General features: G+C 39.8%; 2 protein-coding genes and 1 pseudogene across 3 annotated transcripts; 2 read left to right on the top strand and 1 right to left on the bottom strand.

Moving 5' to 3' along the window:
• Positions 1-225: 225 nt before the first annotated feature.
• On the top strand, positions 226-2766 carry LOC144655245 (angiopoietin-related protein 7-like; annotated as a pseudogene). Its single transcript, XR_013571052.1, has 3 exons — positions 226-352; positions 785-1349; positions 2072-2766. The product of XR_013571052.1 is annotated as an angiopoietin-related protein 7-like (transcript).
• Positions 2767-2780: 14 nt separating this feature from the next.
• On the top strand, positions 2781-8589 carry LOC144655216 (uncharacterized). Its single transcript, XM_078515440.1, has 4 exons — positions 2781-4048; positions 4622-5203; positions 5405-5668; positions 6486-8589. Exons 1-4 carry the CDS (start codon positions 3044-3046, stop codon positions 7704-7706), a joined length of 3072 nt encoding a protein of 1023 aa, XP_078371566.1. The 5' UTR covers positions 2781-3043; the 3' UTR covers positions 7707-8589.
• A 188-nt stretch (positions 8590-8777) lies between these two features.
• On the bottom strand, positions 8778-11441 carry LOC144655223 (uncharacterized). The gene has a single exon (XM_078515446.1). The coding sequence runs from the start codon at positions 11293-11295 to the stop codon at positions 9412-9414; it is 1884 nt and encodes a 627-aa protein (XP_078371572.1). The 5' UTR covers positions 11296-11441; the 3' UTR covers positions 8778-9411.
• Positions 11442-16888: the final 5447 nt, after the last annotated feature.

The raw sequence follows: 16888 nt of genomic DNA, 5'->3' as shown, positions 1-16888 counted from the left end.
AAAGGGCCAAAAAGATGATCCTAGAGATCCCACCTCACTGACTCCGACTTCCTTGCAGCCATTCAGGGGCAGGCGGGGGATGTTATTTCCGCCCCTGAGATTGTGGTGACGCCGGCAGTTAGGACCGTTGCCCTGGATCAGTCCGCCGTATTTAAGTGTTCTCCGGAGCGAAATGTTGACGCGACAGTTTTGTGGTCCAAAGAAGATGGTTCCCTCCCCGCCGGAAGATATTCCATCATCAATGGAACACTTCGTATCAAGAATGTGACAGTCGGTGATAAGGGAATGTACGTGTGTACAGTTTGTTCTGACAAGGAGACCGCTCAGGCTTCTGTGACGCTCAACGTCCAAGGTAAATAAACTGAGGTTTCAATATCTCAGTAGAAAAAAGTAAAAAACGAAATAATTGCAAGGATACAAGACCTCGAACCCGATCGTTCAGCAGCAGGTCTTATTGTAGCTTACTGTCAATAACAAATTTAAATAATTGGAAAATGATCACGTGGGCTTCAAATTGAGCATAGGTATATTAACTATTAAATTTGAAATAATTACACAAGAAAACTGCAGCAAGTTAGGCTTGGCCAAATGTTGAAGGCATGTTTTGAACTCTGGTCTTCTGAATTGGACAGTAGTTCTATCAACCGTCAATCATATTGGGCACTTATCCACGTACTGTCCAATATGGAAAAATTACTGGATATTTACTTGAATATTATGAGTATTATCTGCTTCTATATATTGTTTTATACACAAATTGAAATCGAATCTTTCTCGTGCCCAGCTCGTCCTCTGATCTTCCTTCCCGCTGGACCGATATACGCCGAGAGCGGAAAAGATGTCAAGCTCCCTAAGTGCCGGGTCATCGGGTATCCCCCTCCGGTGGTATCTTGGACCAAACTCTTTGATCAGCTCCCCGGTAGCAGAGCCTCCGTCCAAGGTCAGACCCTGACCATAACAAAGACGGACAAGAAAGACGCTGGAACATACATCTGTACTGCAACGAACGCCATGGGTACATCGCACGCTATGACAGCTCTGATAGTCAACGTGGTGCCTCAGTTTACAGTCAAGCCGCCAGACAAGATAGAACTTTATCACGGACAGTCAGTCACACTGAACTGTTCCGCAGACGGACACCCAGTACCCAGCATCACGTGGGCACGATGTAAAGGAAACATACCAGAGAAACGCTCTCAAGTGAAAGGCGGACAACTGAAGATTAACAGTTTGACGGCTAAAGACAGTGGAACCTATATCTGCTCTGCACGGAGCGAGTTCGTTCATGTGGAGACTGAGGTGCAGCTTATTGTAAAAACTGGTAAGCAATGCTGATCACTCACGCATGTGTGTCTCCTAACGAAGAATTGGTTGCTAAGTATGATATAATTATCAAACTTCAAACTGATTGACATTTAATTTGTGTCATTTTCATCTTGTTCGTTCAGGTTTTATTCTATCTCTGTCTTTCTGCCTCTGTACAGCGAGTCTTTCTCTGCTAAAAAGTCTTTCTTAAAAAGTTGTTTCGTGTTTTTAAAATTAGTAATTTTACTAGTGCTAACAAGGAAATATGGAGTCTTTCTCTCCATTTCTTGATATCTTTTAGACTGTCCACAGCCTCTCGAGTTTTCAACGGAAAAAAGCAAACGAAGCGAGCGCGAAGCGCGAGCGCGCGGGGGGAGGGGGGGGGGGAGCGAGCGAAGGAAAAATAGAGAGGCTGTAGACATCTTTGAATAAAAGTGGAAGTATTAGACTCCTCCCCTTGTCATCGCCTTGTAATTTACAACTCCGCCTCTTGACCTTTCAATTAAATCGGACCAATAAAATTTGAGCGGTTAAGTGCTTGTTCAAGTGTCAGTTTACAAAACAACTCGTGAGTTTTTATTTCGATGTTGAGTTTGCGTCTGAGACGACTTCTTCAACCCCCAAAAAACCTGCAAAAAGAGGCAGAAAGACGAAATCAAGCGGTCCGTCCAATTTTTGCAGAATATGCGGGTGCTCATTCGCGATTCGCTTGGGGAACTTCGGCAAGACATCATACATCTCTTCTACGGAAAATTTATTTGTCGAGCCAAAACGCGAAGGTGAACACAGTGAACCCAACAATCAAAACCAGTTTTGAAGTGTACTGTGACATGAAGACGGATGGTGGTGGATGGACTGTCTTTCACAAACGCTTCAATGGATTTGTTGGATTCTACAGGGACTGGGACGAGTATAAGAACGGGTTTGGTGACGTCAGAGGAGAGTTTTGGCTTGGAAACGAAAAGATTCATCAACTGACTGAGATTCCGAGTCAGCTGCGAGTGGAAATCAACACAACAACCAATGGAAATAAATACGCTAAATACAGTAATTTTACGATTACTAACGAGGCAACTAACTACACGCTGTTTGTTTTATTTCTATTCTGGCTCAGCAAAGGATCGACTTTACTATTATAACACCATGCCTTTCTCTACCAAGAATAGAGATAGTGACAAGAACGGTGGCAACTGTGCTGTAAGTAACCGAGGAGCTTGGTGGTTTAACAGCTGTACCTCTGGTTCTCATCTGAATGGTAACTATGGAGACAGTTCTTATTATTACTGGTACTGGGGTCTCAAGGGAAGTGAGATGAAACTCAAACCAAAATCTCCGTGATGCTTTCATTTGGTAGCCCCGCTCCAAACAAGGACTTTGAAATTAAGAACTAGGATTAAATTGACTGTTAGTGGTTTGTAGACTTAAAAATCGCAGATCTTTTTAATGGGCGCGATAAGTGACTTTTTGCCTGGCAATAGCCTGTGTACAGCCGCCCCCTCCCCTCAATAAAAATCGGGAAGGAGCGTCTGTGATTTACCGTTGATAATCGTGTTCCGGACCACGTGACTTTTTCTGGAATGTTTGGAAAATGATCTGATTGGCTATCACCAGTGGATCATTACATCATCGAAAGAACGCGTTTCGATTGGTTATAATTTTCGCGGGGTTTACATAATGGGCCTTCTCTGTATAGTCTATCACTTTTTTTCACACCAACAACCAAAATGTGAGATTTGTCATGAGTTCGTGTGTGCTTTGTGGTTTAGGTATCGTGAAAAATACGGATAAAAATCTTGTTGATGGACGAAGGGGCAATCCTTTTAACGTGCGAGAGGAATTGCTATCGTTAGAGTATAAAGTGGAAATTAATTCGCCGTACATTTGTAGAAATTGTCTGTCGGTGTTGAAGAAACGAAGGGCGCTCTCGACGAACCTTCGAGAGGTAAATAACACTATTCAAAAAATCTTCCTCGCAAAGAAGTCTTCTGTTAATCCAGTACCAGTCAATGTTATCACATCGCAGTCCTCTAACCAGTCAAGCTCTTTCCAAGAACAAGCTGCAAAGCGTGTTGCGTTGGAGGATTCGAGCGCATCTGTGACATTAGACGATAGCAGCGCATTCACAAGTAAAACATCGGCGGATCAGTTGTCAAGTATACTTACCTCGACACCTTGTAAGGAGAAAAGTCGTCCTGTTGACATTGCTGCTTTCGCTGGACCTGTTTCGCCGATTCCTGCCCGCGAAGTCGACGTCGAGGAAAAGAAGACAGTCGTTCAAGTCTCAATCAAGTGGCCAAGCCGACCAAATGCGAAAGTCAACAACTTACACGAAGGTTTGGAGTCGCTCGGCAAGATGCTTTGCCGCGGTACGTACAAGCAAATCGCAAGGGCAGTGTGGAAAAATCCCATTCTGAGAAAACATGTGCAACAGTTGTATTTGGAGGAAGTTGATCGTGAGTGTACTGCTATGTGCTCGTTAAAAAATCCTAGTTGCCTACGATCACCAAGCAAAAAAGATCTTCAGTCCTTCTCACTCAAGAAGTTCAACACCGAACTTGAATCGAAAGCTCCCTTGTTCAGTGCCGTGCTATGGACGGCCAGCGTCAGAAAAAGCAAAAGAGATGATCGATTCTGGCAGCCATCAGTGTGCATGTCCGCGGCAGTCTTGCTGAAGAACAGGTCCCCATGTATGAATGCAATGCAGCTGATCAACACTATCACTTTGTATCATTCAGGGATAATTGTGAGTATTTAACAATTTTTATCAAATGTTTTTACGTACTCCATTAGTCCACACGTAAAGCACTGAGGACCATATTAAATTTTATTTGCTAAGTGAATAATTTGGCATGTCACTATACAGTAGTTGTTGCTTTCTTGCATCTGAATACATTGCATCCCACCTCAAGGCATTGTCATAGGTATGATATATGTGGTTTGAAAATTATTAATCTTTGGTTTAAAATTTTTTAAACCAGCTAAAATTGAATTTATTATCGTAATCCAAAACAAGGGTAAATAAAAATAAAACTGGTTAGAAGCATTTTAAACCAAAGACAGATTTGAACCACAACACATACTTTTTACAGCTTAATTTATAAGAAATGCCATTTTCCTTTCAGAGCATTAGTTACCAAAATGATAAATTTTAACCTAATTTAAATTTTTCTATGCAGACTATGGTGTTAATAAAAAAAATTGTAGCTACAGTGTAGTACTGGCTGAATGATCTGGTATTGCAAATTAATGGTGCATTGGTCAAAACAATGTAGCCTTTGACTTTAGCATGCATCAACACAGGCTTTATTTATTACAGGGCTCTCTTTGTCGACTGGGTTCCCTCAGAGTCACTACAGGCCATTCCTACTACTACAAAAAGCTGGACGAATTTGGAAAAGATCATGCTGCTTCCGTCCAAAAGAAGGTCAAGGAGGAGACAGCACGGCTTGAGAAAAAACACAGAGCACCAACTAATGCACCATCTGCCACCATTTCCCATCCTGCAGTAGAAGAGCCGCAGCCTGAGCAAGCTGTAATTATATCTGCTGATAAAGGAAGAAAGTTGGTGTTCGACAACTTCGACTTCAAGCAGCAAGTTCACTACATGACCGAAGAGCACCAAAACGTTGATGTCCACTGGGTTTCCCACCTGTCCGTTGAAAATCGTGTATCAGGAAACCACTTATCCAGTGACAAACCTGCCACAGAGGCTCTTATGCAGATGGAGAATGGTCTGTGCTTGCCAAGTCGTCACGAGCACCAACTTCAGAGGGAAAATTACATAACCCTTACTGAGAGGGCAGTCGTGGAAATACCCTGTTTGTCATTCCTCAAGCCTGTGGTCTGCAAACACATTCCACACCAGTATAGCAAGGAAATGGCTGATAAATCAGAAATGGTAATACATTGTAAATTTGTCAAAAAATTCAATTATAAAAATTAAATCTACAGCATGGCTGGTTGGCATTTAATGTAGATGATATGCCATATAGAGGTTACTTTTAATTTTGTTCTTGGTTGTTTATCCTCAAAGACAGACTTGGAATATACATCAATCCTCTTTTTTCTTTTATGCATATCATGTGTTTTCTCTTTGTAGAATTTTTTGGGAATGCTGTATCACAATGAAAATGATGCAGATGGCATTCAGCAAGTACTCACAGAACTGCATCAATATGTACCCTACTATGGTGATGGAGATGAAAGAGTGTATTCTTCACAAGGTTTGGTTGCTGATCAGCTCTCAGTAGAACGAGGCGTGAATGCACTGTTCGAGCTAGCAAATGGCTTTACCCCTGAGGAACGACTGGAAGGAATTCACCTGGAAATTGCTGATTGGCACTCGGGAAATAAGTTTTTAAAGGTATTTTGCACAATGTAAATGTTAGCAGCTTGGTGAATATGGATTTATACTCACTTAATTCTCCTCACAATATAAATACTAATTCAAGAGGTTAGGAGAATTAATAAAATGGTCACCAAAGTGAAATTGTTTTGAACCTTTAACAAATTCTCCCAACAATGTAGATCAATCATTAGAAATAATTATCTGAATGTGGCTATCACAAGAATTCTCCCCTTTAGATTAGGTACCTCCAAAATTTTTAAAACAGGGATGTTCTGCTCCGAGGTCCTCATTCTCCTTTATGTCAAACTACTTTTGATAGAAAAGGTAGCCCTTTTGGATACCTTCAATTGCCAATGGTACCCCTTTCATATACCCCCAGTTGGTAATCTTTTCTATACTCAATCTTGTAAAATACCAACCCTCTTTAACACCTTCAGCCTTAGAGATACCCTTTGAAGGCAAAGCCTTAACCTACAAAAAGCCAGTCAATGTTTTATGACACCACACAAAAAATTGTGTAAAATTTATTTTTCTTCTTTTCTTTTTGGTCAAATGAGCATAAAACTAAAGCTTAAAAGTATGTTTTTATTGTGTATTTTTTTAGTCATCTGGGGATAGACATAGACTATCACTTTTTTATTATGACCCCTTTTTTATAATTACAAGTCACTGCCACCATGCTAATTTCAATGCAAGTCAGTATTAATTAAGCAAATAATATGGTAAATATCTGTTTCCTAATATGTCTTCAAATTGCATACAGTGGCATTTCCATTTGCACACCAATTTTGTACAAAACGTAAGTTAAATGTCACCACAAATCTGTTTTTAGGTTGCTTTCAAGAACTTCTATGACACCAAATCATCTGGGGACAAGTGTACCCTCTACAGTGATAGAAATTTAATCAACAGAAGAAATGTTAGAGCCGACGTGGATGCAGCTGTTAATCCCTGTAGAAAATTTTTTGACCTTGAAGTTAAAGCAAGGTTAATAGCAGCCGCGGTACATGAGCTGGGGATGGATGGCATTTCAGACAGCCCCAAAGGTGAATATTTTCGCCCAGACCTCCCTGAAGCCAGCAATATGGAGAGAAAGGAATATGTCCGCAAAATTGCCACACGCATTGTAGATGGCTATGTCATTCAAAGAGAAAATGTTGAGAAAATTTTCAACAGCCTTTTAGCTGCAGAGGCCGTTGAGGAAGAAGAGGCCAGATGTCAAACTGATGATGGCAGATACATTTGTTTTTTTCCAGGTTGTGGTAAGACCTTTGCATGCAGGGGAAAGCGAATGAGTGATCATGAATCTACCCATAATCAGCAGATCCCATCTTCAGATTCCCAAGGGCTACTTTTCTCAAGTGACATGGCACCTTCAGACAAAGTTCCTGAGAAGGATGACATGTTCAATTATCAGTGCTCTTTCCTAGAATATGGCATGCTGATTTTGAACTTTTTTGATGCCATAAAAGAGGGTGATGGGAAACGTATCTTCAGATGCTGGAAGTTTCAATTGCCTTACTTGAGAATGGACCCTGGGAGTACAAAGTATGCTCTTGAAGCCCTAGGGATGATTTTTCAGGTACATGCATTGCTCTCACCCAAAAGTTCTCATGAACTTATTTGGAACAGAACTGCACAGTTAAAGTCAGGGCTGGGGAAAAACATTCCCCTTGATTTGCTCCTGGAGTTTTTCAATCGATTACTGAAAGAAGTCAGGAAAAAACTGGGACCTAATGCAACAAACCACAAGGCTATGGATCGCTACTGCCATGCAATTGATTTCACTAAGGTGTTACTCGACAACTTTGATCAAGAGTGTTGTGTCATCCGTCGTTCTGGACACCACTATGAACTTTCAGTGGAGTCTGATTTACGCAAGGTTGTCTCAGAGCTGATCACCCAGAAGGCTTTCTGTTGGACACCAGGGCGTACCTATGCCCACTTTGGTGATACCAAGTCTACCCTCCTGTCAAACTTTGACCTTCAAGACATGTTCAGGTGGATAAACAAGCACAAGAGAAACATTTCTAGACAAAGAAAAGCACGTTAGAATACAATAATGAGGGATGCCTGGAATGGACCTCCAGGTGACTTATGATCCTTCCTATCCGCCCTATGTAATGTTTGTAAATCAAAGGGAGAATTTCATATAAGATCAGGAGTCACTTTAGGGCCTTATTCAATGAACCCCTTCATTCAAATGTACATGTATATTAAGTAATCTGTGATGCCATGGAAAACTTGGCCAGAAAGTTGATATTCTGAATTTTTTTTCGAATTAATTCATTTTCAATCAGATTTTTATTTTGTTTCATTTGTGGTTTATTTTGAAGTCATGCCTTGTATGCACCCATTGTGGTAGCTGGCAAACCATTTTTGTTCCTGTTCACATAAAAGAAAAGTTAACTTAAGCCATTGACATTGAATTGCAATTAGTTCCAGTAACCTACAGTCTGGCCAAGTTAGAGAAATTTTCAAGGTTTTCAATTTTGCACACCTCAAGGCAATATTGTGTTTTGCAAAGACTGAACATTGAAACAAACAATAGGTTGTCACATGGTGATCTGTAGAATCAGTACAACTTAGCAAGACACCTGTCAATTTTTAGTTTCGGGTGGGAAATATGTTACAATAACTTAGAAGGGAGGAAAAATGTGGAATTACATGCAAATTTCAAATGAGAAAAATGGGAATATTCACACTGTAATATAAGCTGTTAATAAATTCAGTTAAACAATATTTCACTATTATTTTTCAAGCCAATCACCCATTTTTTGATTTGCTGTGAGCTGTATGTTCCTTCCCCCAACACTTTCTTGTGTTCTTTTCTATAATCCATCAAATATTTTTTGCGCTTGCGATTAGGCTTACTGTAACATGTCACATGATGCAGCCAAAATTGGGGAATATCAGATCATATTCCCCAAGTGATATTCCCCAGTTTACGAACTTTGCAATTTATGTTCAAATGTTAAGATTTGATTTCAAGTAAATTGTTAAAATTAATAGAACTAAACATTTTTAGTAGACTAACAATATTTTGAATGCTGACAGAATTACTTTGATGTTTCAAAGCTTTGAGCAATGCGGCCTTGCATAAAAATATTTGATGGATAATGAACACAATAGCCTCCATTTGGCTTCAAAATTATGTACGGATATTGTCCTTGGACATTATCCTTTCCTCAATGCTCACAGTTTTACTTGAGCTTTGCTTTCGGAAAACTGTTCATTTCTTGGAACAGATAATGTCCGGCAACAAATATCCTTGCATATTTTCACCCCAAATCGGGGCTATTGTTTATATATTATTCACCTCGGTTTCGGTGAAAGTGGTGGATATTTACCTCGCCACTTTGTGGCTTGGTAAATATCAACCACTGTTCACCTCCACCACTGGTGAATACATGTAATAAATACTGTTAACTATTTTCTTAATTTTTCCAAACACTCCTTACAATTTTCCATGCACTACATGATTACAAACTATAAGGACAACATGCCATTACGCAAAACAGAGGGTTTTACTGATGTCACCAAAATTGCCTTATTCAATGCTTTGAATTACACTTGCAACAGAGAACCATCTCCAACGATCAACAACTACTTGACAATTTTCTTTGTTTCCTTTGTTTACAACTCTCTCTAAATGAAATTATTTTACAAATCAATGAAGCTTCAGCGTACATTTTTTTCTGACAAAACAGAAGCATGGAACTCAAATGTTTCAACAGGAGCTTTACATATATTACATATTATTTAAAAATATTGCCGATCATGCTACTCATGTTTACTTCTTCATTACCTGACTGATCAATCTCTTCCATCTGAACGTCTACGTCAAAATAGTCACTTTCACTTAATAGCTGACATAGTTCAGAGTCGTCTCTGATGTCAGCCCATTCCTGAGCAAGTTCCTCCATGTCATCATCTTCATTTTCTGGTGCCTCCAACTCGTCACAATTGAAATCACCAAAGACCTGGTGAATAACGCGTAAAATTGCCCGGCTATGTTCTCTCCTCCAAACTTCAACACATTGTTCAACATGCTGCAATGTATTAATTCTGTCACAGTTATCAAGCACTTGCTTTATGTGATGTGCTGTAAATTCGTGCATCATGTTTACAGATGCCACAGCACCTGAAGTGTTTTGAACTAACAAGTGTTTCATGTATTCAAAAAGTTCCTTTTTGAGTTCCACCTTGTCCTTTTCTTCAACTGAACGAACACATTCAGAGGGTAAAATTTGTTCTTCAGTTGCATCGAAACTCAAAGTAGCAGGTTCCTTGCACATTTCCTGTCCGCAACCACATGTTGTAGCACACATGTCACAGCACCGGTGACCTGACACAGAGGAAGTAAATTTTCCTGGAAAATGACTGTATAAGTAGGTGCGCCTGCAGTCAGTACTATTAGAAATATAATCTTTGATGTCATTATTGCAATGTGCACCAAGCAGCCCATTGTGGAGTAAAAGGCAGGAACTTGGCTGACCATCTCTACCAGACCTTCCGCATTCTTGGACATAGCATTCAAGGTTTTTAGAAGGGCCAAAATGGATAACACGATGTACTTCTTTACAGTTCACTCCCATTCCAAATGCTACTGTACAGGCTATAACTCGAATGTGGCCATTAGCTTGAGACATGTTATGAAGAACATGCTTTTTCACAGACTCTGGGGTCCCAGCATGAAACATTTCTACAATTCTCCTTTTACTGTCCGGCTCATTATCAACGAAGAAACCATTTCCGAGGCTTTCCTTAAATGCTGAATAAACCAGAGCACACTGCTTGCGTGTTTGGCAGAAAATCATTGTTCTTTCACATGACACATTTTTGCACCTCAGCTCTTCAATCAAAGAACTGAATATACAAGAAACTGGCATGTTTTTATCTAAATATCGCACAACGAATTGAACATTGGGCCTTTCTGGACTGTGTTCCATAATAAAACATGAGGACTGGTTTAAGTTCAAAGCCCTAAAAATGTCTCTTTTTGTTGACATTGAAGCAGTGGCAGTCAAAATTATCGAAGGGACATCACTTGCGGTTAACGACTTGAGTTCTCCAAGGTTCCCGTACCAAATTCTAAAAGGGACAGCTGCTTGCTTTCTAGCCTGTGTTACTCCAGGGAGACCCCACTGGCTTATGCAGTGGGCTTCGTCCACAGTTATCGCGACCAGAAACTTGCGATAATGCTCGCTTGAAAGAAGCTTGCGCCATCGCTCCACGCTTAACATTTTTTCAGGAGAAGCGAACAAGTACGTGAACGCTCCTTTTTCAACTTGCTTGAGTCGTTCTTCTGATTGCTCATCGTGAAGAGCAATTGCCGATAGGCCCAAAGATCGTAAGAATGCCACTTGGTCTTCCATAAGCGTTTTCAAAGGTGAGATAATAATTATTTTGCTGCCGCGTCGACAAAACAGCTCATCGGCAACGATTGGGGCTGCATAAAAGATTAAGGACTTCCCGTATCCAGTTGGAAGACTTGCATAGACATCCTTTCCATTGAAAAGTGCTTCTAAGCATTCCTTTTGCTCGTCGTAAAGCGAAGGAATTTTAAAAGTGTCGCAGACCCTCTCGAAAGCACGTTGTAAATTACTCGCATCGACCGCCATTTTGAAAATTTGAGACATAACAATGTGCGCCACGGAAATTTTGGTCAGCGTAAATCGTTTTTCATAATTTATGCAAAATTATTCCGGAACACGATTATCAACGGTAAATCACAGACGCTCCTTCCCGATTTTTATTGAGGGGAGGGGGCGGCTGTACACAGGCTACCTGGCAAGGGAAAAAAACGAAAAAAAAACTGACGAGGCAAAAATCGCCTTTTAATTAACCGGTTCATTGATAGATTTTAGAACTCGTAGCTCTGTAACAGTCGAACTCTGATCAAGCGGCTTTAGCTCTTATATGGTAGTGTAATTAGTTTTAAGCAATAAGCATTAGAGCGGTTTTCACTTGAGTGTCGAAAGTAAATTGCGTTTGCTTTGGTTTTGCATTACTACGCTTAGTGATTGGCTTAAAAATCTCGCGCCACTTTCTCAGCCAATCAGAACTTAAACCAAAACCAATCGTGTCTTGCTCGCGCACGTTTTCCCGCGCTTCGTGCCAGTTTCGTGTATTTGCTTCGAGTTTTGATTGGTTCACTGGATTGTCTGTGTCCTTTGTGATTGGCTAGAGCAATTACTTTGGTTTTGGTTTTACGACACTCAATTGAAAACTGCTCTATCCCTTAACAAAGTAAAGTTGTTAATTCACTAGCAAGTATAACTGGCGTTTCACACCATACATGCTTTTGGCCTGTCACAGAACCTTTTCAACCCGCCCAAAAGTGGAAGAAGGTTTGCCTGCTATGGACGGGAAAGTAACTCGGTGTAGGACGCTAAACTGAATGCGTTTTGGGGATGGATTCTGTGAAACTACACGGAGTAATAAAACCACTGTAATAGCAGACCAAATCGAATGATGCTGGAGAATTGGGGGTTATATTTGATAAGTTTAAATACTGAAAATAATCCAATGACCCGGCCTTTTTTGTATTTTATAGACGTCTTAGTTGTTATTTCACATTCGCCGTTTATTAATAAATAAAATTAGATTACTCCTCTCTTTTAAACCGCCGGACTGCTTCAAAACAGAAATTAAATTTCTGAATTTACGAATTTATAGGCAAACGTTCGAGTAAAGACATTTATGAAAATAGTGAGAATAAAAAGCTATTGTCTTGATGCAACACTTAATTCTCCAAACTAACATTAAAATACACATGTCAGTAAGTAAGGAGAAATTAATATTACAACATTTTATTTTTCCATTTCCATTTTTCTTCCATTTTTTTCACTGAGTATAGGCCATACAGCCTAATTTATGAGAAATTACTCAGACCGTTATAATAATACATCATGAATGTTGTAAATATATTAGATCGATGAAATTGAATTAAACGAGATGTAGTGATATCTTCTGTTGTCAAATTGTTCTTTTTTATCGGAATCTCAAATTAATTATGGTTTGTGATCATCCCCTATTTTAACTTCAGTCGCTCGTCACTGTTGTTATATTAAATGGAGATGATAAGTTCAGTTTCACGAGATAAAAAAAAAAAACATGCAACTCGGGTAAGGAAATTACAATAAATATTTCTTTCGATTCGCGTTAATTTCAAATACCTAAATTTACACAAGCGTTAATTTCCTATAATAAGGTATGCGTAGATCAGTACGCTTGATGAAGAAGATGCAAAGTGAGATCACATACGCCCAATATATGTTGCGGAGTACCTCGATCCGTACCGTGCCAACACTAATATACAATCAGGAAGCCCGAGCAAGCATTTGAAAGTCTGTTTTAAAAATTCTAACCATTGAGCTATAACGTGCTGTTAATGAAATGAACATAATCCTTAACTGGGTAGCAGATTTATCGCAATGATTTCCAATTCATGGTTTTATTTATTAATTTGGAAAACCACAGCAGTCGTACATGCACACAGCCGTGTGGGAATGGAACACCCGAACATAGCAGGCTTTTTTGTAAATCTGTACAGTTATAATTGACTCAAACAGGCATCTTTTACGGATATCTTATAAAAGTTGAAAATTATGACACAGAATAGAAAACTTACCTTTACGCGACGAGACGAGAAGTAAACGAGAGACGAGAAGACCCTCAGGGACGCCCAGGGTAGAGAAGATTTATCACGAGAGACGCTGCGACCAAATGGGTTCGACCGCTGGCCGGTATCTCAAAAGGAAGTATGACGAAGGACACTGGCCATTAGTGAAGCCGGGCTACACCAGTGGCTGCTTCCCGCATGGAAAGTGTGGTTGGCTACAGTGAAATTGAGTGTAGTTCACTTTTTTGTTTCTTTTTTTAACGTGCGGGATCATTTGCAAAAATTATCCTGTGCAATACTTGAAGGAGTCTGATTGGCTAATTATAGTTATTGGCCCACTGACTACCTCAGTCGTGTGATTATTTCAAGTATCGGTTTTTCCTGCGCTCTACTAGTCTAGTTCCGCCTGTTTTACGGCTAACGGCTAACCCCATTGAGACCCTCGTTCCTGGGTGGCGAAAATGACAATGAAAATGGTCAAAACTAGCCTGCTCGATTCTTGAATGCGAAGATTCTGTGCGGCAACTAGGAAGATGCATTGCTAACTGTATGGCACTCTAACAACCTTCCATAGCCTAACTGGAATTTGAAGTAAAAGAGGCGATGACGTGCGTAAATTGTCGTTAAAATTATAATTTCTTCCCAGCTTCCTTTCTATTCCTGGATAATTTAAAAGATTTTATAAGAAGGACTTATTAATTATATTAACAGACAATAATCATGGGACAGTAACTCTAAAACTAAATTTTCGTTTTCATTTTTAATTGAGACGAGAGATGAAGGTGTCAAGCACTATCTGCCATTTTTGCCAAGCTTGCTCAAACAACCCTCTTAATTCTCATCACCCTAACCAAGACGATCTCGACAAAACCAACCAACCATTTGACTGGTTAAATGCCGGCTCAAAAATACCTAAGTGCCCAACAAATTAAACACGTTGAAACAGGCAATATCGAGTACAAATGTAGTGAAAGACGAAAACTCATTTGTTTTCTGTGGAAAACAGTTACAACATTGGAACTTTGAATGTGAAACGTTAACATCGATGATGTTGGCGTAGTTTTGTTTCATGCAATTGTGTTTCAACCAATATCATTCAACGTTAACACATTCTCAATATATTTATAGTAAATTTCTTCTCACTTGGTTTCTTTTATTTGTTTATATGAGTTTGAAATTATAAAGTTAGTTGTTCAGTCAATGCGACAGGTATTAATTTTTTTTAAATTGATAACTTTGACATATGCATTGCCATTTACGAGGGTCTCAATGGGGTTAGCCGTAAGCCGTAAAACAGCCAACAGTTTAACTGCTAGTGGTAAAAATTGTAAACATTCTAGCTGCCGTTAGTCGTTAAAAAATTTTACCGTAAAAAAATTCCAGCCACTAAAAGGAAGGTCTCAAGATCTCTTGTCAAGACTGTTTCTGTCTTGCCTTTTATGTCAGTGTTTTTGTATCTAAAAAGGCCGATACTCTTAATTAGGAAGTTTTTGGAAGTGTCTACCGAATGTGTCATGGCACGAGTTGACAGACGTTTTGACAGCTCTGACTGTTGCTCTGTATCTCTATATCTTCACTTCCGGTGAGGGTAAAAGGAGGAATGAGTTTGCGGAATGGCATGTGGCATGAGTTGCGGAATAGCATAATTATGCGGAATGTAATTTACGCGGAATGATTCATTGACATAAATTATACTAAAAAGCGCGCCAAATTTTAAAAGAGAAGCCGCCTTGTTAAATACTGCTGGCTCAAACAATGAAGGACTGAGCAGTATGGACGAGGAAACTTCCATAGAACATCGTTGTAAAGATCATTTTACCGTTCAAATCACCGATTTACGCCGAACAGAAGCAGAGAAATTATTTTCGCTATTTGCCGTGACGCTTCCGAGGACTTGAATTATCGACTAGCTGGCGTTGGCGTTGGCTGAGTACAGTGTGAGTAGTTCTGTTAACATGAATGAAAACTCTCGTCTATTTGCCTCAAAATACAGAACGATATTCGTTCTAAAGCTACGTACTTCAAGGCAAGACACATAACTGTCAAGTTCAACCCATTTGAAGAGAAGTTTTTAAAAAGACAACGCATTTAAATAAATGAAAGCAAGTGACGTGTTGTTAGTCGCCCGCGAAATAATGTGTGACCGCCCTGTCACTGCCTTGTTCCAGGAATCGTTTCTTTCTAAATCAAAACTTGCTAGGGGTGGGAAAAAGCTAGTGGTTTAATTGAAGACAACTACTTTTGGTATATTTCTAGCTTTTTATTACAGCGATGTAAAGATCGTGACACGGCCTCTCCGCTGGTGTGACACTATTTACACCGCAGTGGATTTAATCGATGTGCGTCTCGTGATCTTTGCGGTAAAATAAAATGTATGTTTAGCGAATGATTTTATTTTCCTAAGAGAAAGCCAAGTATTCACAACAAGCAGGCAGTGATAATTACTCGCCGGATTCCTTATCTGCCTTATCGGTAAATCTGCAATGCGAGCTAGATTTGAAATACGATAGCTTGTTTTTACCGTGCAGTGACTACAGTCACTATATGAAAGTTTCGCTCTACTCGATCGGCGGTCGGTTGCCGCTTTTTTAAGTTAATGTTCAAGTTTTCCACTGAGTTTATATAGTCTTCATAATGGGAGGCGAAAAGCTAGTCTCCTTCGCAGCCCGGCACTCGAGCCGAACCGGGAGCGTTGTGTCATTTCAGCCCGAGCAGCTGCGAAGCAGACTAACGAAAAGCAGGGCTAGTAAACTTCTAATGAAACAATTATGCCGTAGTGTTCGTAATCTCTCTGCTTTGTACCCTGTACTTACTGAGGCTGAGATGACATCCGCCAAAACTGGACTTTCTGTCTCGATGTTTTGTTTAACTTATACCAATAACCGCTACATGAATATTAATACAAAGATGTATCCGAGGCATTTTTCGGTTCGCGATAAAGATCTACGATCGGATGCTTTTCCGTCGCTGTTTTTATCTTTTGACTAAAAGCGATAAACCGTCCACAGAATGGGAAATCCTTAGCATTGGGGAAACACTGGCCGCCGAAATATTTTTGTAAAATCCGTGAAGAACAGCATACGACTCTATGCAATCTTCAATCGATTGTCATCATTAAGCCCGCAGTATTTAATAAAGCGGCTGCTCTTTAAAAATTGGCGCGCTCTTCAGTAAAATTTATGTCAATGAGTCATTCCGCGTAAATTACATTCCGCATAATTATGCCATTCCGCAAGTCATGCCACATGCCATTCCGCAAACTCATTCCGCCTTTTACCCTCACCGCTTCACTTCGATGGTCTTAAGACCTTAATTATGTTTAATACCAATGGAAATACATTTTTAACCTTTTGAAACTATTTTTACACTTCTGCTAACCGTAACGGAAAGAAATTAACCCTCATTTACATTAAAGGAAGGAAAATTAACTGGCTCATTGAAAATCTCAGTAATACTACAGCCGGAAGAAATTGTGCAAGTGCTTCAGCTAAGTTGACGAAGGCTCATATACTGCGTATGGAAATAAATAGCCTGCGTTTCGCGAACAAAACACCGGGGTTTCGTTCGTCTGCAACGCGCAGGAAATAAACGTCCCTCCTTCAATTGAA

The sequence above is a fragment of the Oculina patagonica genome, chromosome 5 (assembly GCF_052425735.1).
Source record: "Oculina patagonica isolate OP01 chromosome 5, crgOcupat, whole genome shotgun sequence".
NCBI lineage: Eukaryota > Metazoa > Cnidaria > Anthozoa > Scleractinia > Oculinidae > Oculina > Oculina patagonica.
Note: the sequence above shows the minus strand (reverse complement) of the source record. Positions and strands in the feature narration are given on the sequence as shown.